Raw genomic sequence first — 24,271 nt, 5'->3', positions numbered from 1 at the left:
CTCTTCAGGATAGCGTCAACACTTCATGGTTCTCACAAATCCTTAGTATCGAGGCACAACCCCATGAGTTTTAGAAATAGCGGCACCTTCCCGATGACCCTTTGGGATAGTGGCACTGCCCCCATAACTCTTCAGGATAACAAAACTGACTGATGACTTTCCAAAATAGCATCATCCCCATAATATTTTCATAATAACTTTGCCACTCCTGTGACTCTTCAGGATAATGGCACCACCCCTTTGACTCTTCAGGACAATGGCACCACCCCTGTGACTCTTCAGGATAATGGCACCACCCCTGTGACTATTCAGGATAATGGCACCACCCCTGTGACTCTTCAGGATAATGGCACCACCCCTGTGACTTTTCAGGATAATGGCCCTCCCCATGACTCTTCAGGATAATGGCACCACCCCTGTGACTCTTCAGGATAATGGCACCACCCCTGTGACTATTCAGGATAATGGCACCACCCCTGTGACTCTTCAGGATAATGGCACCACCCCTTTGACTCTTCAGGACAATGGCACCACCCCTGTGACTCTTCAGGATAATGGCACCACCCCTGTGACTATTCAGGATAATGGCACCACCCCTGTGACTATTCAGGATAATGGCACCACCCCTGTGACTTTTCAGGATAATGGCACCCCCCATGACTATTCAGGATAATGGCACCACCCCTGTGACTTTTCAGGATAATGGCACCCCCCATGACTCTTCAGAATAATGGCACCACCCCTATGACTCTTCAGAATAATGGCACCACCCCTATGACTCTTCGGGATAATGGCACATCAACAGCACATCCATGTGGTGGAGCTCGGAATGAGCGGGCCATCTCCCGTATCATGCAGCTTGTAGAAAAGAGGTGTCCAGCTCTCTAACCAATAGTACGGATTAAAACTTCACCTTTAATGCATTCCGGTTAAAAACATGGAGCAAACAGAAAACAATAAAATAATAAGATGAAACGATGTCTTATATTTTATTGTTTTCTGTTTGCTCCATGTTTTTAACCGGAATGCATTAAAGGTGAAGTTTTAATCCGTACTATTGGTTAGAGAGCTGGACACCTATTTCTCTTTTTCTACAAGCTGCATAATGGCACCACCCCTGTGACTTTCCAGGATAATGGCACCACCCCTGTGACTCTTCAGGACAATGGCACCACCCCTCTGACTCTTCAGGTTAATGGCACCACCCCTCTGACTCTTCAGGATAATGGCACCACCCCTCTGACTCTTCAGGATAATGGCACCACCCCTCTGACTCTTCAGGTTAATGGCACCACCCCTCTGACTCTTCAGGATAATGGCACCACCCCTCTGACTCTTCAGGACAATGGCACCACCCCTCTGACTCTTCAGGATAATGGCACCACCCCTCTGACTCTTCAGGATAATGGCACCACCCCTCTGACTCTTCAGGTTAATGGCACCACCCCTCTGACTCTTCAGGATAATGGCACCACCCCTCTGACTCTTCAGGATAATGGCACCACCCCTGTGACTCTTCGGGATAATGGCACCACCCCTGTGACTCTTCAGGATAATGGCACCACCCCTATGACTCTTTAAGATAGTGGTATAATCCCCACGAATCTTCACGATAGAAGCACTGCCCCCATGACTCTCCAGGACAGCAGCAATGTTCCCTTGACCTGTCAGCATAACAGCGCCACCCCCATGACTCTTTGCTTAGCTAACAGCAGGTCCTACATTATACATTTTTATTTATTGGTGGTTTAGGGGCCTGAAACCAACGGACAGGTTCTATTTCATGGAGTTTTATGACAGTAGAGAACACGTCTACATCTTCTAGTAACAGCTCCACTCCTGTCTATGGGCTGTGTCCGGTATTGCAGTTCAGCTCCATTTTAGTAAACTAGGTAAGATCTTCACTAACACCCAATGGTGCCGGGAGTCCAATATATACAGCAGGAAGATTCCTATATTTGTTATTTATTCTACCTATGAAAAGGTCAAGTAAAGGTAGAAAAGGTAACACAAAGCTCTATATCACCCCGGTCTGCATCCTACTCTGTTTTCTATCCAGACAATCTCTGCGCTGACATCATGTGCACAGCATAAGAGTAAGGTAGAGCCCGGCACTCACCAAGTTTACTTGACGAAGCGGAAGGTTTATTTTCATCACAAGGAAATGAACAGGACGCGTTTCAGCATAAGCCTTCATATGCTAACAAGAGTGGAAGGCTTATGCCAGAACGCGTCCTGTTCATTACCTTGTGATGTAAATAAACCAACTTCTCCAAGTAAACTTGGTGAGTGCCGGGCTCTGCCTTACTTATATTCTCGACTTATTTGCCACGTGCACTACTGCCACCAAGAAAGTGCTGATCTACATTTTACTATTATGTGCACCGCTGACATAGTTCTAGGAAGTTGCCTCCGACCCCCATTACCCCTTGACTATTCTTTATACCCCAGTGAGGTACATCGGGCCATAAAAATGTATCTCCAGGTACACGTCATCCAATATGATTACATTAAAGGGGTACTTCACCCCTAGACATCTTATCCCCTATCCAAAGGACAAAGGTCCCGCCGCTGGAACCCCTACAATCTCTGCTGTGGCACTCCAGTCATCTGGTGCACTGAACGAACTTTGCATAGAGGGGGCGTGGTTTGATGTAACAAGAGGGCGTGGTTGTGACGCCATAAGCCTCCAGCACCCCTGGAGGCTCATTCTAAGCGAACGCCGTGTTCTGCAGGGACATAGCAGGGGGGGTCCCAGCGCCAGGAACCCCGTGATCAGATATAACTGGTGCCAAGGTCAGATATAACTGGTGCCATCATCAGCTGTTATTGTCAATTACTTCTAACCCCAGTGTTTGTCCCCTGATGATCCCGGCACCACTTGGAAGAAACACGTTGGGATGCTTTACACTATACATGATTTAGTCAATCTCCTATGAATATGATACTTGGTATACTTTACAGACTGCATATTTTGGTTGTCTGGGTTGTGTTTCCATAGTAAGTCGATATATACCGTACATTTTTCGATATGTACTCTATTTTGGAGGGTTATTTTGCTTTTTATAGTTTAAATAGGATCTTTTAACGTATTAAATAGGATCTTTTAACATATTCTTATGAAGGTCATGGTTTAGCACTTTGAACAGTGATATGGGTAGAATCCATTATTATTGATTATTATGGAGAAAAGCGAAAAAAACTTTATCATAGCAAAATGGAGACAAAGTCATCCCTACACGTTCATATAATACTGAAGGCCTGAGTTATCTTACCGGGGGCGTCGGTGGGGCACGGGCCGGTGTTGCAGACCTGTCTGCTCTCTGGTTTCGTGGACAGATCACATCCCTGGCTCAGCTCGTCCCCCTGATAACACTTCACGTCTCTCAGCTGGTGTCCAGACCCACACGTCTTAGTGCACTGTAGAGACAGAAGGAATCTAAATGAAAACCACGCGAGATCTCCGCGAGACCTGTACAGGGGGTAGATATACAGTAAGAGAAGGCACGGACCCTTTTAGTACCAGCAACACTGAAAAAAAAGAAATGATATTGGTCTCTTGGGAGTTTACTTATACTCAGGGGTCTCTGTGGCCCCACTGGAGATTTATTATCAGGAGCAATGTGAAAAGACCATCGTACAAAGAAAGAGCTAAATGCAAAGTAAATGTTGTAATTTAAACAGGAGTCTAGAGGTGGATTAAAGGGGTACTCCAGAAAAATGTATTTAAAGGGGAACTCTGCCCCTAGATATCTTATCCGCTATCCAAAGTATAGGGGATAAGATGTCTGTTCGCGGGGGTCCCGCCGCTTCGCTCCTTGCCAGATGACTGGCGATGCGGGGAAGAGGGTCGTGACGTCACGGCCGCACCCCGCTCGTGACATCACGACCACGCCCCCTCAATGCAAGTCTACGGAAGGGGGCGTGATGTCCGTCACGCCCCCTTCCATAGACTTGCATTGAGGAGGCGTAGCCGTGACGTCACAAGCGGGGCGTGGCCGTGACGTCATGAGCCTCTGGCGCTGCACCCAATGCTCTAAACAAATGTTGGGTACAGCAGGAAGATTGCGGGGGTCCCCAGTGGCTGGTTCAGGCAGAAAAGACCAAAGGCTGCACAATTATTCAGTTTCAGTTTGGCAGCTTCACCAGCAATATCGGGTGGACATTGGCCGCCACTTACAGACGTGGTTTTGTCCACACTCTATCCTAAGGCTCGTTCCTATGAGAGGATATACAGGAGCCTACACTACATCTGACCCAGCATGCTCTAGTCTCTATTCCTTATAAGACTCACCGGCCCCCATTCGGTGGTGGTCCAATGATGGTCGCAGGGTGGGCCCAGACATGGCTTCTCACTTGGAGGCTTTATACTCTCATCGCACTGACTGGACTCTGCAGAGCATTTCACTTCCCTCGTCATCACTCTCTCTGTCCCGCAGGCTGCAGAGCACTGGATGAAAGAGTAAGGAAAGACATTTTATGGTTGTTTTACATATGGGAAGGAGGGGTGGAGTGAGGGTGACCCGGCAAGAATATTTAGGTGGAATCAGTGATGGATTTCATGTAAATATGTATTAAATGGGGATTCCGGTCTTTTATTTTAATAAAAAATAATAATATGGTGCTGGGGTGGGGAGAAAAGAAGAAAAACCTATACTTACCTAGCCCAGTCCCCCACAGCTCCCGTTCGCCTTAATTTGTTCCCCCAATCTTCTCACTTCTTTCTGCTTCCAAGACGAGCACTGGGAATAGGACCTGCCGGCTCAGCCAATCACTGACTGAGACATCACACCACTGCGGCCAGGGATTGGCTGAGATGGCAGGTCCTGCTCCAAGCACTCCTCTTAGATGTCGAAGGAAGGGAGGCGATTAAGGGACCGTATGGAGACGTCAGGAGCTGCGGGGAACTCAGGCTAGGTAAGTATGTTTTTCTTCCTATTTTCTGCTTGTCCCAGCAGCATATTATTATTATTTTTTAGAAATTACTGAATAACCTCTTGTATTTCCATCCTTTTTAAATTAGACCTATTTAAAGACCTGTAAAGTCTTCCACATACCTCCGACCAGTCTGAGAACTCCCACTGAGGGCCACATGGCTTATTCTTACACACTTTCTTCTGTGGTGGTTTGGGAAGCTGGGCACTCTCACATTGTTCATCATATACAGAACTGTCCAGCCCTGGAGCGAGCATCTTCCAGCAGCGCACAGAGCGAACCTGGACTCCTTGACCGCAGCTCTTTGAGCACTCGCTCCAACCACTGGACTCCCATCTGCAAGAAGAAAAAATGGGAGAGGAGTATGAAGTACGGTCAGCAGAGAAGTTTTCAAGTATCCACGCTATTTCTCTTAGTATAATTGGACTTGGGGTTCATCTTCACACTTAAAGGGGTACTCCGCCCACAGACATCTTATCCCCTATTCATAGGATAGGGGATAAGATGTCTGATTGCAGGGGTCCCGCCGCTGCAGACCCCCGCGATCTCGGCTGCGGCACTCCAGACATCCGGTGCACGGAGCGAACTCCTTTAGACAGGGGATAAGATGTCCACAAAGTACCCATTTGACCTTTATTCCACCCAAACTAGACAGAAAGCACAGCATGTCTTCTCCCGTACCTTGGCATACACTCCCGTCCCGTGCAGAATTCCTGAGTAGGTTCTGGCTTGGTGGATGGATCGCAGTGCGACTCATCCACTTCCCTCCCGTCATAACGAATGCACAAAGCGAAGGCTGAACTTAGACCTGTAAAGACATCGAGGAGAACCATTCAGATGTGACGGAACGTATGAGAAGAGCAGGGAACAGACAAGACTGTCAGTCCAGCTCAGTATACTCTATAAAGTCTATATGATATAGTCACACAATTAATATATGCTGACTGGACCCTTAGTTAGAGCCCACGACCCTCTCATGATTGATGCCCCCTGTATGGACATTAAACCAATGACCATAGTGTGCAGCCAAAGATCCGGGGATCAGTTTTCTGTGAATCAGTTTCAGTTTGAATCCACAATAGATTTGTAGTAAGGCCTGGAGGAGACTACGTGGGGCCAAGACCTCACTGCCAGCCTTATCTGGCGTTTTTATGTCATGTTGTAGAGAGTTCATGAAGAATGGTGCGATAAAACTAAAAACATCAAGTGAAAGGATCACTGTGGAGAAACATGGCCTGGTCAGATGGATCCAGATCTCTATAGAAAAACATGGCCTGGTCAGATGGATCCAGATCTCTATAGAGAAACATTATCTGGTCAGATGGATCCAGATCTCTATAGAGAAACATGGCCTGGTCAGATGGATCCAGATCTCTATAGAGAAACATGTCCTGGTCAGATGGATCCAGATCTCTATAGAGAAACATGGCCTGGTCAGATGGATCCAGATCTCTATAGAGAAACATGGCCTGGTCAGATGGATCCAGATCTCTATAGAGAAACATGGCCTGGTCAGATGGATCCAGATCTCTATAGAGAAACATGGCCTGGTCAGATGGATCCAGATCTCTATAGAGAAACATGACCTGGTCAGATGGATCCAGATCTCTATAGAGAAACATGGCCTGGTCAGATGGATCCAGATCTCTATAGAGAAACATGTCCTGGTCAGATGGATCCAGATCTCTATAGAGAAACATGGCCTGGTCAGATGGATCCCGATCTCTATAGAGAAACATGGCCTGGTCAGATGGATCCAGATCTCTATAGAGAAACATGTCCTGGTCAGATGGATCCAGATCTCTATAGAGAAACATAGCCTGGTCAGATGGATCCAGATCTCTATAGAGAAACATGACCTGGTCAGATGGATCCAGATCTCTATAGAGAAACATGGCCTGGTCAGATGGATCCAGATCTCTATAGAGAAACATGACCTGGTCAGATGGATCCAGATCTCTATAGAGAAACATGGTCTGGTCAGATGGATCCAGATCTCTCTAGAGAAACATGGCCTGGTCAGATGGATCCAGATCTCTATAGAGAAACATGACCTGGTCAGATGGATCCAGATCTCTATAGAGAAACATGACCTGGTCAGATGGATCCAGATCTATATAGAGAAACATGGCCTGGTCAGATGGATCCAGATCTCTATAGAGAAACATGACCTGGTCAGATGGATCCAGATCTCTATAGAGAAACATGGCCTGGTCAGATGGATCCAGATCTCTATAGAGAAACATGACCTGGTCAGATGGATCCAGATCTCTATAGAGAAACATGACCTGGTCAGATGGATCCAGATCTATATAGAGAAACATGGCCTGGTCAGATGGTTCCAGATCTCTATAGAGAAACATGGCCTGGTCAGATGGTTCCAGATCTCTATAGAGAAACATGGCCTGGTCAGAGGGATCCAGATCTCTATAGAGAAACATGTCCTGGTCAGAGGGATCCAGATCTCTATAGAGAAACTTGGCCTGGTCAGATGGATCCAGATCTCTATAGAGAAACATGACCTGGTCAGATGGATCCAGATCTCTATAGAGAAACATGACCTGGTCAGATGGATCCAGATCTCTATAGAGAAACATGGCCTGGTCAGATGGATCCAGATCTATATAGAGAAACATGGCCTGGTCAGATGGATCCAGATCTCTCTAGAGAAACATGACCTGGTCAGATGGTTCCAGATCTCTCTAGAGAAACATGTCCTGGTCAGATGGATCCAGATCTCAATAGAGAAACATGTCCTGGTCAGATGGATCCACATCTATATAGAGAAACATGGCCTTGTCAGATGGATCCCGATCTCTATAGAGAAACATGGTCTGGTCAGATGGATCCAGTTCTCTATAGAGAAACATGGCCTGGTCAGATGGATCCAGATCTCAATAGAGAAACATGTCCTGGTCAGATGGATCCACATCTATATAGAGAAACATGGCCTTGTCAGATGGATCCCGATCTCTATAGAGAAACATGACCTGGTCAGATGGATCCAGATCTATATAGAGAAACATGGCCTGGTCAGATGGATCCCGATCTCTATAGAGAAACATGGCCTGGTCAGATGGATCCAGATCTCTCTAGAGAAACATTGCCTGGTCAGATGGATCCAGATCTCTATAGAGAAACATGGCCTGGTCAGATGGATCCAGATCTCTATAGAGAAGCATGTCCTGGTCAGATGGATCCAGATCTCTATAGAGAAACATGGCCTGGTCAGATGGATCCAGATCTCTATAGAGAAACATGTCCTGGTCAGATGGATCCAGATCTCTATAGAGAAACATGGCCTGGTCAGATGGATCCAGATCTCTATAGAGAAACATGGCCTGGTCAGATGGATTCAGATCTCTAGAGAGAAACATGTCCTGGTCAGATGGATCCAGATCTCTATAGAGAAACATGGCCTGGTCAGATGGATCCAGATCTCTATAGAGAAACATGGCCTGGTCAGATGGATCTAGATCTCTATAGAGAAACATGGCCTGGTCAGATGGATCTAGATCTCTGTTTGTAAAAGTGGCCATCATAGATGGGCCCCAGAACCATGACAGTGAGATATTATCCAACCCCAGCAAAAAGTCATGTTTACCGCTCAGATCCCCCATAACTGCTGTTCCAATGCTCTTGGCTGCTGTGGCCATGTCTGAGGTGAGTGACTGCTGTGGCCATGACTGAGGTAAGTGACACCTGTGGCCATGTCTGAGGTGAGTGACTGCTGTGGCCATGACTGAGGTGAGTGACTGCTGTGGCCATGTCTGAGGTGAGTGACTGCTGTGGCCATGTCTGAGGTGAGTGACTGCTGTGGCCATGACTGAGGTGAGTGACACCTGTGGCCATGACTGAGGTGAGTGACACCTGTGGCCATGACTGAGGTGAGTGACTGCTGTGGCCATGACTGAGGTGAATGACTGCTGTGGCCATGACTGAGGTAAGTGACACCTGTGGCCGTGACTGAGGTGAGTGACTGCTGTGGCCATGACTGAGGTGAGTGACTGCTGTGGCCATGACTGAGGTGAATGACTGCTGTGGCCATGACTGAGGTAAGTGACACCTGTGGCCGTGACTGAGGTGAGTGACTGCTGTGGCCATGACTGAGGTGAGTGACAGCTGTGGCCATGTCTGAGGTGAGTGACTGCTGTGGCCATGACTGAGGTGAGTGACTGCTGTGGCCATGACTGAGGTGAGTGACTGCTGTGGCCATGTCTGAGGTGAGTGACTGCTGTGGCCATGACTGAGGTGAGTGACTGCTGTGGCCATGACTGAGGTGAGTGACTGCTGTGGCCATGACTGAGGTGAGTGACTGTTGTGGCCATGTCTGAGGTGAGTGACTGCTGTGGCCATGACTGAGGTGAGTGACTGCTGTGGCCATGACTGAGGTGAGTGACAGCTGTGGCCATGACTCAGGTAAGTGACACCTGTGGCCATGACTGAGGTGAGTGACTGCTGTGGCCATGACTGAGGTGAGTGACACCTGTGGCCATGACTGAGGTGAGTGACTGCTGTGGCCATGACTGAGGTGAGTGACTGCTGTGGCCATGACTGAAGTGAGTGACTGCTGTGGCCATGACTGAGGTGAGTGACTGCTGTGGCCATGACTGAGGTGAGTGACTGCTGTGGCCATGACTGAGGTGAGTGACTGCTGTGGCCATGACTGAGGTGAGTGACTGTTGTGGCCATGTCTGAGGTGAGTGACTGCTGTGGCCATGACTGAGGTGAGTGACTGCTGTGGCCATGACTGAGGTGAGTGACAGCTGTGGCCATGACTGAGGTGAGTGACACCTGTGGCCATGACTGAGGTGAGTGACTGCTGTGGCCATGACTGAGGTGAGTGACTGCTGTGGCCATGACTGAGGTGAGTGACTGCTGTGGCCATGACTGAGGTGAGTGACTGCTGTGGCCATGACTGAGGTGAGTGACTGCTGTGGCCATACCTGGGGTCAATGCGTCACAGGAACCAGGAAGCAGTGGTGAGCACAGGGGATCAGAGGCGGCTCCAGGGGATCAAGGGCGGCTGCAGGGGGTCAGGGGCGGCTGAAGGGGGTCAGGGGCGGCTGCAGGGGATCAGGGGCGGTTGCAGGGGATCAGGGGCGGCTGCAGGGGATCAGGGGCGGCTGCAGGGGATCAGGGGAGGCTGCAGGGGATCAGGGGAGGCTGCAGGGGATCAGGGGCGGCTGCAGGGGATCAGGGGCGGCTGCAGGGGATCAGGGGGCTGCAGGGGATCAGGGGGGCTGCAGGGGATCAGGGGGGGCTGCAGGGGATCAGGGGCGGCAGCAGGGGATCAGGGACGGCTGCAGGGGATCAGGGGGGGCTGCAGGGGATCAGGGGGGGGCTGCAGGGGATCAGGGGCGGCTGCAGGGGAGGCTGCAGGGGATCAGGGGAGGCTGCAGGGGATCAGGGGCGGCTGCAGGGGGTCAGGGGCGGCTGCAGGGGATCAGGGTCGGCTGCAGGGGATCAGGGGCGGCTGCAGGGGATCAGGGGGGCTGCAGGGGATCAGGGGCAGCTGCAGGGGATCAGGGGCGGCTGCAGGGGATCAGGGGCAGCTGCAGGGGGGCTGCAGGGGATCAGGGGCGGCTGCAGGGGATCAGGGACGGCTGCAGGGGATCAGGGGCGGCTGCAGGGGATCAGGGGCGGCTGCAGGGGATCAGGGACGGCTGCAGGGGATCAGGGGGGGCTGCAGGGGATCAGGGGCGGCTGCAGGGGATCAGGGGGGGCTGCAGGGGATCAGGGGGGGCTGCAGGGGATCAGGGGCGGCTGCAGGGGATCAGGGGCGGCTGCAGGGGATCAGGGGCGGCTGCAGGGGATCAGGGGCGGCTGCAGGGGATCAGGGGCGGCTGCAGGGGATCGGGGGGCTGCAGGGGATCGGGGGGGCTGCAGGGGATCGGGGGGGAGGTTGCAGGGGATCAGGGGCGGCTGCAGGGGATCAGGGGCGGCTGCAGGGGATCAGGGGCGGCTGCAGGGGATCGGGGGGCTGCAGGGGATCGGGGGGGCTGCAGGGGATCGGGGGGGAGGTTGCAGGGGATCAGGGACGGCTGCAGGGGATCAGGGCAGGGAGAGATTACTTGTTTTTATTCTAGGTCCCTGGGCCAATTGTAATTTTTTGCTGGAGAGGGAGAACCCCTTTAATCCTCTGGACATCTCTGGGATGAGGAAGAACAGGCAGTTAAGGGTGCGCCAGGACCTCCATCCAATGTGCGCTGACGGGGGTCGTCACCTGACCGTAATTTTACCAGCACAGCCGGTACTTTGGCCACCCCACCAGTATTTTCATATTAAAAATACCGGCAATGGCTGGAATTTATCCAATCAATCCTCCAACTCCCTGAATGTTACACCATATACTATACCAGTGTTTCCCAACCAGAGCGCCTTCAGCTGTTGCAAAACTACAACTCCCAGCATGCCCGGACAGCCAATGGCTGTCCAGGCATGCTGGGAGTTGTAGTTTTGCAACAGCTGGAGGCACCCATGGTTGGGAAACACAGACCTATACTGTATACTACTATATAGTCCAACATGCTGGGAGTTGTAGTTTTGCAACAGCTGGAGGCACTCCTGGTTGGGAAACACTGACCTATACTGTATACTACTATATAGTCCAACATGCTGTGAGTTGTAGTTTTCATTTGGGGCAGCTGCTGAGCCACAGGCTGTATCAGGGCATGCTGGGAGTTGTAGTTAGTAACCAACTGCAACTCCTGAATTTAATAAGAAAAAGCGATCAAAAAGTCCCATCAAAACAAAAACGGTTCCGTTAAAAACTACAGATCGGGGCGCAAAAAATAAGACCTCATACCGGACCGTATAAGGAGAAATAAAAAAGTTATAGGGGTCAGAATAGGACAAAATTTCCCCTGCACACGTGTATCCTGTGATGTCACGCATGTATAATGAATTATGCAAATTAGCATGGCCGGTATGTTTTTAGCAAGAAAGGTGGCGACCCTGGTGGTGACTGCCAGAAGCCGTCCTGTCCTCACGGGCCGAACCAATTCATCATATAGAGGAATCTACATCATGATAAATTACGGAAGGGCCAACCCAATAATAGATAGGGGGGGGGGGCTCAGTGTCATATGGTCTCCGTGTCCTTATGTTACAGACAGGACATCATACATGGGTCATACATAACATTATCCTCTTATAATAAAGGAACACCACGACTTACCTGAGCTGCAGGTGGAGCTGCACGGTGAATAGGCGGAAACCTTCCAGCGATACATGTCGGCGCGACTGATGTCATGACTGGTGATCAGCTCACTACAACAAGAAGAACACACGAAAAGCTCCAGAGAACCAGACATAACCTAGATCAGTGTCTCCCAACCAGGAGCCCAACTCCGACCAAGGGCCCTGACCCTGAGATGGGCGGGGCTAAGCACTTCTATCTCATTGTTACGATCTATTGTAAGTTTGTCGCGTGGAAGAGAACGGTAAAATCGTGAACCGCGGTAAAACACAGAACACCATCACGTCTGGATCAGCTGCTGCGCAGGCGCAAGAACACGCAACCGCACGGCGCACGCCCCTCCCCGCTGTGATCGCCAAAACTAACATCACAGCCTGGAAGTGATTCTCTGGCCTCCTAGTGCTAAACGCAAGGGGAGGGGGTTAAGTTAGGGGATATTGTACCCTATCCCTAACCACACACCCTGACACCCCTATCCCTAACCACACACCCTGACTAACACCCCTATCCCTAACCACACACCCTAACACCCCAACACCCCTATCCCTAACCACACACCCTGACTAACACCCCTATCCCTAACCACACACCCTAACACCCCTATCCCTAAACACACACCCTAACACCCCTATCCCTAACCACACACCCTAACACCCCTATCCCTAACCACACACCCTAACACCCCTATCCCTAACCACACACCCTAACACCCCTATCCCTAACCACACACCCTGACACCCCTATCCCTAACCACACACCCTAACACCCCTATCCCTAACCACACACCCTGACTAACACCCCTATCCCTAACCACACGCCCTAACACCCCTATCCCTAACCACACACCCTAACACCCCTATCCCTAACCACACACCCTGACTAACACCCCTATCCCTAACCACACACCCTAACACCCCTATCCCTAAACACACACCCTAACACCCCTATCCCTAACCACACACCCTAACACCCCTATCCCTAACCACACACCCTAACACCCCTATCCCTAACCACACACCCTAACACCCCTATCCCTAACCACACACCCTGACACCCCTATCCCTAACCACACACCCTAACACCCCTATCCCTAACCACACACCCTGACTAACACCCCTATCCCTAACCACACGCCCTAACACCCCTATCCCTAACCACACACCCTAACACCCCTATCCCTAACCACACACCCAAACTAACACCCCTATCCCTAACCACACACCCTAACACCCCTATCCCTAACCACACACCCAAACTAACACCCCTATCCCTAACCACACACCCAAACACCCCTATCCCTAACCACACACCCTAACACCCCTATCCCTAACCACACACCCTAACACCCCTATCCCTAACCACACACCCAAACTAACACCCCTATCCCTAACCACACACCCTAACACCCCTATCCCTAACCACACACCCAAACTAACACCCCTATCCCTAACCACACACCCAAACACCCCTATCCCTAACCACACACCCTAACACCCCTATCCCTAACCACACACCCAAACTAACACCCCTATCCCTAACCACACACCCTAACACCCCTATCCCTAACCACACACCCAAACTAACACCCCTATCCCTAACCACACACCCTAACACCCCTATCCCTAACCACACACCCAAACTAACACCCCTATCCCTAACCACACACCCTAACACCCCTATCCCTAACCACACACCCTAACACCCCTATCCCTAACCACACACCCCAACACCCCTATCCCTAACCACACACCCTAACACCCCAATCCCTAACCACACACCCTAACACCCCTATCCCTAACCACACACCCTAACACCCCTATCCCTAACCACACACCCTAACACCCCTATCCCTAACCACACACCCTAACACCCCAATCCCTAACCACACACCCTAACACCCCTATCCCTAACCACACACCCTGACACCCCTATCCCTAACCACACACCCTAACACCCCTATCCCTAACCACACACCCTGAATAACACCCCTATCCCTAACCACACACCCTAACACCCCTATCCCTAACCACACACCCTAACACCCCTATCCCTAACCACACACCCTGACACCCCTATCCCTAACCACACACCCTGACTAACACCCCTATCCCTAACCACACACCCTAACACCCCTATCCCTAACCACACACCCTGACACCCCTATCCCTAACCACACACCCTGACACCCCTATCCCTAACCACACACCCTAACACCCCAACACCCCTATCCCTAACCACACACCCTAACACCCCAACACCCCTATCCCTAACCACACACCCTAACACCCCTATCCCTAAACACACACCCTAACACCCCTATCCCTAACCACACACCCTGACTAACACCCTTATCCCTAACCACACACCCTAACACCCCTATCCCTAAACACACACCCTAACACCCCTATCCCTAACCACACACCCTAACACCCCTATCCCTAACCACACACCCTAACACCCCTATCCCTAACCACACACCCTAACACCCCTATCCCTAAACACACACCCTAACACCCAACACCCCTATCCCTAACCACACACCCTAACACCCCTAACCACACACCCTGACACCCCTATCCCTAACCACACACCCTAACACCCCTATCCCTAAACACACACCCTAACACCCCTATCCCTAACCACACACCCTGACTAACACCCCTATCCCTAACCACACACCCTGACACCCCTATCCCTAACCACACACCCTGACTAACACCCTTATCCCTAACCACACACCCTAACACCCCTATCCCTAACCACACACCCTAACACCCCTATCCCTAACCACACACCCTAACACCCCTATCCCTAACCACACACCCTGACACCCCTATCCCTAACCACACACCCTAACACCCCTATCCCTAACCACACACCCTGACTAACACCCTTATCCCTAACCACACACCCTAACACCCCTATCCCTAACCACACACCCTGACACCCCTATCCCTAACCACACACCCTAACACCCCTATCCCTAACCACACACCCTAACACCCCTATCCCTAACCACACACCCTAACACCCCTATCCCTAACCACACACCCTAACACCCCAACACCCCTATCCCTAACCACACACCCTAACACCCCAACACCCCTATCCCTAACCACACACCCTGACTAACACCCCTCTCCCTAACCACACACCCTAACTAACACCCCTATCCCTAACCACACACCCTAACACCCCTATCCCTAACCACACACCCTAACACCCCTATCCCTAAACACACACCCTAACACCCCTATCCCTAACCACACACCCTGACTAACACCCTTATCCCTAACCACACACCCTAACACCCCTATCCCTAAACACACACCCTAACACCCCTATCCCTAACCACACACCCTAACACCCCTATCCCTAACCACACACCCTAACACCCCTATCCCTAAACACACACCCTGACTAACACCCCTATCCCTAACCACACACCCTAACACCCCTATCCCTAACCACACACCCTGACTAACACCCCTATCCCTAACCACACACCCTGACACCCCTATCCCTAACCACAAACCCTAACACCCCTATCCCTAACCACACACCTTGACACCCCTATCCCTAACCACAAACCCTAACACCCCTATCCCTAACCACACACCCTGACACCCCTATCCCTAACCACACACCCTGACACCCCTATCCCTAACCACACACCCTAACACCCCTATCCCTAACCACACACCCTAACACCCCTATCCCTAACCCACAACCATGCTGGGAGTTGTAGTTTTGCAACAGCTGGAGGCACCCCTGGTTGGGAAACACTGACTGACTACTAGAGGCCAACATGCTGGGAGTTATAGTTTTTTTGGGGGGCAGCCGCTGAGCCACAGGTTGTATCAGGGCATGCTGGGAGTTTAGTTAAAAGCGATCAAAAAGTCTCATTAAAACAAAAATTATCCTGTTAAAAACTACAGATCGGGGCGCAAAAAATGAGCCATAATACAGGTCCATATAAGGGGAAATAAAAAAGTTATAGGGGTCAGAATAGGACACAATTTCCCCCGCACACGTGTATCCTGTGATGTCACGCATGTATAATGAATTATGCAAATTAGCATGGCCGGTATTTTTTGGCAAGAAAGGTGGTGACCCTACTTATTGCCTGCGTCTCCCGCTACGTGGGTGTACGAGGACACGATACGGCTCAGGACTGGATGAATAGGCGTCTGTTAGAAATCCCATTGGGCTTAAATAATAATATCCGAGAGCGTCCACAGCTGCGTACCTGCTGAAGCCGGGAGCCTGGAATGCCTCTGTGAGCGAAAGCGATCCAAGATGTTCATAAGCAGCTGTCAGCATCAGAGCGTCCCGGAGATGTTCTGCTTCCTGCGTGGACTCTGCGAGGGTCGGACCCCCAGGACCGCCACCCAAGAGAGATTGGCAGAGAGCGGGGTGGCTGTGCTGATCACACAGTCTCCATAACTCACTCGACAGGAATCCCCGCGGAGCCTCAGTGCTGGGCTGGAGGCCTGAAACGGGGGAAGCGCAACATCTGACATATGGAGAAGGACTGCGACTCTCCCACCGTCCCGCCATGTGGCTTTTATTTCTCGCACAGTTAAACAATACGGAATGATAAACATGTGGAGACACTTAGCGGAGTCCTCGCTTAACCATCCGAGGCCGAGACCATCACATGAAGAGACTGCGGAAAATGTCTGGGGCGACAACATCTCGGGCTACGTTCACACACAGTGTATTTGAAAGGCTTAAAGGGGTACTCCGGCGCTAAGAAAGAAAAGGGGATAACATGCCTGATCGCGGGGGTCCCGCTGCTGGGGACCCCTGTGATCTTGCACGCAGCACCCGTGTGACGTCACGCTCCGCCCCCTCAATGCAAGCCTATGGGAGGGGGCGGAGCGTGACGTCACAATGCTCCGGCCCCGTGATCGCCAGTCATCAGACCCGGAGCGAACATGCTCCGGGGACTGATTGTAACGGGGTGCTGCGTGCAAGATCACGGGGGTCCCCAGCAGCGGGACCCCCGCGATCAGGCATCTTATCCCCTTGGATAGGGGATAAGATGTCTTAGCCCCAGAGTACCCCTTTAAAAATATGCAATTTTGACATGGGGACCCTAAAGGTGGTTAGTTGGAATCTTAGGGGGGAACGGTTTAAAGGAGTACTCCGGTGGAAAACTTTTTTTTTTTTTTTTTTTAATCAACTGTTGCCAGAAAGTTAAACAGATTTGTAAATTACTTCTATTAAAAAACAATCTTAATCCTTCCAGTACTTATTAGCTGCTGAATACTACAGAGAAAAAACACAGTGCTCTCTGCTGACATCATGACCACAGTGCTCTCTGCTGACATCTCTGTCCATTTTAAGAACTGTCCAGAGTAGGAGAAAATCCCCATAGAAAACATATGCTGCTCTGGACAGTTCCCTAAAATGGACAGAGATGTCAGCAGAGAGCACTGTGCTTGTGATGTCAGCAGAGAGCTCTGTGTTCCAAAAAGAAAATAATTTCCTCTGTAGTATTCAGCAGCTAATAAGTACCGTAAGGATTAAGATTTTTTAATAGAAGTAATTTACTAATCTGTTTAACTTTCTGGCACCAGTTGATTAAAAAAAAAGTTTTCCACCGGAGTACCCCTTTAAAGCCTGGTCCTTGCTCCCTCTATCCCTAGCTGGTAGGATCAAAATATTCAAAACGATTTACCTTCCCAAGTTTCTTTACCTTTTTCCCCTAATTCATCCTAGTCGCCGCCGATGTGTATAACTATTTTCTCGCCTCCCTGCTGGGACTGCCTATAGCAGTGGTCTTCAACCTGCGGACCTCCAGATGTTGCAAAACTACAACTCCCAGCATGCCCGGACAGCCAACGGCTGTCCGGGCATGCTGGGAGTTGTAGTTTTGCAACATCTGGAGGTCCGTAGGTTGGAGACCATTGGCCTATAGTATTGGAGCACAGGTCAAACCAGGCGGAGGAAGGTAAGAGACCTCCGCCCGACCTTTGGTCATCACGATTGTGGTCCTGATCAACTTTGATTGCAGAGTGCAAAGGGTTAAAGGGGTTATCCAGGAAAAAAAACTTTTTTTTTTATATATATATATATATATCATATATATATCAACTGGCTCCAGAAAGTTAAACAGATTTGTAAATTACCTCTATTAAAAAATCTTAATCCTTTCAGTACTTATGAGCTTCTGAAGTTAAGGTTGTTCTTTTCTGTCTAAGTGCTCTCTGATGACAGGTGTCTCGGGAACCGCCCAGTTTAGAAGCAAATCCCCATAGCAAACCTCTTCTAAACTGGGCGGTCCCCGAGACACGTGTCATCAGAGAGCACTTAGACAGAAAGGAACAACCTTAACTTCAGAAGCTCATAAGTACTGAAAGGATTAAGATTTTTTAATAGAAGTAATTTACAAATCTAGAAAACGGAAGATGTCCAGCACCAGGAAGGCAGGTAAAAACGTATTTATTGAGGTACAAAAATAACAAACAGAATATCGAGGAGCGTAGAGCCTACGCGTTTCAGGCTAAAGAGCCCTTAGTCATGCCATGACTAAGGGCTCTTTAGCCTGAAACGCGTATGCTTTACGCTCCTCGATATGCTGTTTGTTATTTTTGTACCTCAATAAATACGTTTTTACCTGCCTTCCTGGTGCTGGACATCTTCCGTTTTCTACTGTTTGCACGTGGAACGGAACGCCACCCTGCCGGTCTGCAGCACAGAAGCCAGGATACGGGGATAGAGCAGTACCTTTGCACTGTTGTCTAATTTACAAATCTGTTTAACTTTCTGGAGTCAGTTGATATATATATATATAAAAGTTTTTTCCTGGATAACCCCTTTAAATGGGTACTTCGCCCCTAGACATCTTTTTCCCTATCCAAAGGATAGGGGATATGATGTCTGATCGCAGGGGTCCCCAGCTGCACCCGGCGTTCGTTTAGAGCATTAAGTGCAGCGCCGGAGGCTCGTGACATCATGGCCGTGAACGCTCAATGCAGGTCTATGGAAGAGGACATGAGAGCCCGCCCCCTCCCATAGACTTGCATTGAGGTGGCGCGGCCATGACATCAGAAGCGGGGTGTGACCGTGACGTCCCAGGCTTCCGCCCCGCATCGCCAGTCATCCGGAAGTTGGCTGAGATCATGGGGGTCCCCAGCGGCACGCCCTTTGCGATCAGATATCTTATCTCCTAACCTTTGGATAGGGCATAAGATGTCTAGGGGCGGAGTACCCCTTTAATAACAGACATCGGCCTAATCGGCAATGTCCGGCATTAGCCATGGGTCCCGGCTGCTGGTTTGAAGCGCACTTAGTCTCATCAATGCAAACTAGTTCCCTCCCGGTCTAGATTACAGACGGAACACCTTCATATGTCCAGGTCTATGACTCCAGAAACACCTATACAGTGGTCCCTCAACATACGATGGGAATCCGCTCCAAATGGACCATCGTTTGTTGAAACTATCGTACGTTGAGGGATCCGTGCAATGTAAAGTATAGGAAGCTGTACTCACCTGTCCCCTCCGCTCCGGACCCGTCACCGCTGCCCTGGATGTCGCCCTCCATTGCTGTCACCGTGTCCCCGTGGTGTCCCCGCCGCTCCGGACCCGTCACCGCTGCCCTGGATGTCGCCCTCCATCGCTGTCGCCGTGTCCCCATGGTGTCCCCGCCGCTCCGGACCCGTCACCGCTGCCCTGGATGTCGCCCTCCATCGCTGTCACCGTGTCCCCGTGGTGTCCCCGACGCTCCGGAATATCGGGATCCTCACTCTCTGCTTTCCGTCATAACGTCACTACGCACACACGCCGCTCCTATTGGATGATGGGACGGCGTGCGCGTGACGTGATGACGATGATGGAGAGCGCCGACGATGGAGGGGATCCTGAAGAGGACGCTCCGGAGCCCCGAGGACAGGTAAGTGATCGTCAGCGGACCACACGGGGCACTTTAAACGGCTATCCGGTGGCAGCTGAAGCAGTCTGCGCTGGAGGATAGCCGTTTATACGATGGCCCCGACATACAAAAGCATCGGATGTTGATGCTGCCTTCACCATGTGATGGTCTCTGAGACTGATCGTATGCTGAAATGATCGTATGTCGGGGCCATCGTAGGTCGGTGGGTCACTGTATACATCCAAACTATACGCTCCATAATATCACGGTTGAAGGATCGGTGAACATCGGACTTACCGTCTGTCTGATCTTCCAATATCTCCTGTTCTTTTGGAGTCCCTTCTCCATGTCCATAAGCTCTGTCCGTATCCTCGGGGTTCCCCCAGTTATAGGTGTCAGGAGACCCGGGCAGGCTGCTATCGGATTTGCTCGCGCCTCCACTTTGTACCTTGCTTGGAGCTTGAGGAAGAGGTTGTATTGATTCTGGAGCCTCTGGGGCCCGAGGGGCCGTGTACTCATACGTAATGTGTGGAATCTTCCCATTGAAGTTATAATACTAAAAAAAAGCAAAGAGGAATGAATATGGGGGCAGCGGTATCATCAGAGTCAATGTCCACCATAGAGCAAAGTAGGGATGTGCGCACATAGACTCAAAAGGGGGAGCTAACATGACTGCCAGAGGTCCCTCACCTCAGGAATTGTTTGTAAGGTTTTTACAAGCATTTTTTGTATTAATTGGTGCCCCTATTTTTGTACGTGTGCCCCAGCCCCCCAAAATGTCTGTGCATGTCCCTGTAGCAAACATCCAGTCATCAAGATATACAGTGAACCAGAGCTGTCTGTCCTTCATGGGGTCCCTGGTGCTGACTCAATGGTGGCCTCCAGAAGAGCAGAAGACAACTCCACTTGGGCCCCGACTCTGGAGCCAATCGCTTCCCAGTAGGATGTGTTGGTTATAGGCTGATCTACTCTATGACCATGTTGGTCCCACCAAAAAGTAAAAAAACATTGGATATGTACAAGTTTCCCAAAGGGCGAGGACAGACGTCCAGATGCATTTCCTCTAATGGTCCCTAAGAATCCATGTCTAGTACGGCACTTTTTGTTTTGTTTTTTGGGTAACCAGTGGTTCTGTAGAACCAAAGAAGCTAAATCCAAGATTCTGAAATCTGCCTTAAAGGGGTACTCCACCCCTAGACATCTTATACCCTATCCGTGCCGGATGACTGGCGATGTAGGGCCAGAGGATCGTGATGTCATGGTCTCGCCACCTCGTGACATCACGGCCATGCCCCCTCAATGCAAGTCTATGGGGGGGGTGAAGATCACAAGGCTTGCTGGATATGCTGGTGTAGTCGTCTAATGGAAAGAAATGGACACTTTTCGGAATTGACAACGTTAAAGGGGTACTCCGCTGCTCAGCGTTTTGGAACAGACTGTTCCGAACACTGGAGCCGGCGCCGGGAGCTCGTGACATCATAGCACCGTCATGACGTCACGCCCCGCCCACTCAATGCAAGTCTATGGGAGGGGGCGTGACGGCTGTCACGCCCCCTCCCATAGACTTGCATTAAGGGGGCATGGCTGTGATGTCACCAGCGGGTGTGGCCGTGACGTCACAAGCCTCCGGCACTGACCCAATGCTCTAAATGAATGCAGAAGCGGGACCCTCACGATCAGACATTTCATACCCTATCCTTTGGATCGGGGATAAGATGTCTAGGGGCTTGTGGTCCTAGGCTTGGAGGCAGGTTCCAATGCAGGACCATAATGGTTCTTGAAAAATATTTTCAATCAGTTTTCAAAATTTCTGTCAAGCCAATAAGGCTGGGTTCACATCATGTTTTGTCCCATACGGGACCGCATACGGCAGGGGGAGCTGAAAACTTGCGCTCCCGTATGCCTTCGTATGCGGTCCCGTATGTAATTCATTTCAATGAGCTGACCGGAGTGAAACGCTGACTCCGGTCGGCTCATTTTTGCCCCGTATGCGGTTTTCCCACCGGACCTAAAATCGTGGTGGACTACGATTTTAGGTCCGGTGGATAACCGCATATGGGGCAAAAATGAGCCGAGTAAGCGTTTCACTCCGGTCAGCTCATTGAAATGCATTACATACGGGACCGGATACGAAGGCATACGGGAGCACAAGTTTTCAGCTTCCCCTGCCGTATGCGGTCCCGTATGGGACAAAACGTGATGTGAACCCAGCCTAAGGCTAAATTTAGGAAAATTTCAATAAAACCACGAGAATACTGGAACAGAACCACAGTGTAACCAGTATAACCATGGCCTCAACCGGCACCGCAGTACAAGTACAGTCTAAGACAGTCTGGAGGACACTGCGTGGGAAACACATAGGAGCAGCTCAGGTCTTCCATGGATTCCAAAATTTTCAAATGGGGAAAAAAAATTATAATTCAAATTACCCCTAATAGAAAAAACAAAAAAAACAATAATAATAACAATAAAAAAATAATGATTATTATATGTATTGTTATTGCTATTGTATATTATAGTATTATTATGACAATTATTAATATTAATAATAATAGTAGTAAATATAATAGCAATAAAAATAATTAATATTCATATATAATTATATATAATAATAAATAATACTATGAATAGTAATACTAATAAAATAATAATATAATAATAATTATTAAATGTATTATTTATTGTATTTATTATTAGTAGTATATATTGTTATTATTATAATTATAATTATTATTAACAGATACGGGTCTCAAAATATTAATTAATAAATGAATAAAAATATATGAGGTAACAAATTAAAAAATCGGGACCATCAAGTGCACATAATTACTTCAAGGTATCCGATGATTCAGTATCACAACCATTCAGACATTAAAGGGGTACTCCGATGGAAAACAAATGTTTTCAAATCAACTGGTGACAGAAAGTTCTACAGATTTGTAAATTACTTCTATATTAAAATCTTAATCCTTCCAGTACTTATCAGCTGCTGTATGCTCCACAGAAAGTTGTGTGGTTCTTTACTGTCTGACCACAGTGCTCTCTGCTGACACCTCTGTCCATGTCAGGAACTGTCCAGAGTAGGAGCAAATCCCCAAAGCAAACATATGCTACTCTGGACAGTTGCTGACATGCACAGAGGTGGCAGCAGAGAGCACTGTGGTCAGACTGGAAAGAACTACACAACTTCCAGTGGAGCATACAGCAGCTGATAAGTACTGGAAGGATTAAGATTTTTATATAGAAGTCATTTAGAAATCTGTAGAACTTTCTGGCACCAGTTGGTTTGAAAATGTTTTCCACCGCAAACACCCCTGGTGACCTGGTGGATCTACAAATATTTAGGGGGGGGGGAATGTAATTTTTCTCCTAATTCTTGTATAAGATGTAAGAAGCTTCTGATCTACTCATCATTTATAGTCAGTAACGTCCTGAATGGATGAACAGTAACCACATCAGTGCTTTAAGTGGGCCGGTGCGCAGCGGTACTCAGTACCGCCACATCCAAAAATGGCTCTTTGGAGTACCAGCACCCCTCCGTGCGCCCAGAACGTGGTTTTATCGTACCGGAAGGCAGGAGCACTCCCCTCTCTCTGCCGCCACCTTCACTTCTCGCCTAGTTTCCCCCTCTGGCGCCCGGCAGATGGTGCGCGCCGGTACCGGTGTGAGGTGGATTTTTCTAAATCATGCAAAAGTCGGACTGCGCCGCTCCCCGAAGTTTTCCGAAGCTAGAGCGGGGAGGAGCGAGGGCAGAGCCCGAGGTCACACGTCTGCATGAGGGGGGGGGGGGGGGTAGTACCGGCACCTAATAGAGTACCGACACCTCTTTTGGCCCACTTAAAGCACTGAACCACATTGCAACGTGCCATAAAGCATGGAGACTCCAAACATGAGGAGGGTCACAGGGGCGGCCACAGCCGTCCACATTCTTCTCCATATTGGCTGTTACAGACCTATAAACCGGCCGCACACGATCAATGACACCGGGAGAAGTATATAGAGGAAACCGGTCCAGAAGAAAAGTTGCTGAGTTGCCCATAGCAACCAATCAGATGACTTCTATCATTTTTGAAAAGGCCTCTGTAAAATGAAAGCAGCGATCTGATTGGTTGCTATGGGCAACTCAGCAACGTTTCCTGTGGACAGGTTTTGATAAATCTCCCCCAAAGGATCCACCGCTCCATGGATAAAAGATCTTACATTTTTTCGACCTTTTTGCTGGATCCATCGTTCGTGGATCAGACTCCAAGTTTA

At 49.7% G+C, this 24,271-nt stretch overlaps 1 protein-coding gene across 4 annotated transcripts in view; it reads right to left on the bottom strand.

The window, feature by feature from the left end:
* LOC130282101 (ADAMTS-like protein 2) overlaps positions 1–24,271 on the bottom strand; it is a 119,724-nt gene that overhangs the window by 6,792 nt on the left and 88,661 nt on the right. For all 4 annotated transcript variants that reach the window (XM_056529998.1, XM_056529997.1, XM_056529999.1 and 1 more), the window contains 7 exons: positions 20,315–20,573; positions 16,386–16,629; positions 12,116–12,207; positions 5,617–5,743; positions 5,058–5,271; positions 4,295–4,450; positions 3,276–3,420 (listed from right to left, as the gene is read on the bottom strand). In XM_056529998.1, coding sequence (XP_056385973.1) covers positions 3,276–3,420; positions 4,295–4,450; positions 5,058–5,271; positions 5,617–5,743; positions 12,116–12,207; positions 16,386–16,629; positions 20,315–20,573 — 1,237 coding nt within the window. The remainder of the gene's footprint in view (positions 1–3,275; positions 3,421–4,294; positions 4,451–5,057; positions 5,272–5,616; positions 5,744–12,115; positions 12,208–16,385; positions 16,630–20,314; positions 20,574–24,271) is intronic.

The sequence above is a fragment of the Hyla sarda genome, chromosome 7, assembly GCF_029499605.1.
Source record: "Hyla sarda isolate aHylSar1 chromosome 7, aHylSar1.hap1, whole genome shotgun sequence".
Taxonomy (NCBI): Eukaryota; Metazoa; Chordata; class Amphibia; order Anura; family Hylidae; genus Hyla; species Hyla sarda.
The sequence above is the reverse complement of the archived record's forward strand: the minus strand, read 5'-3'. Positions and strand labels throughout refer to the sequence as shown.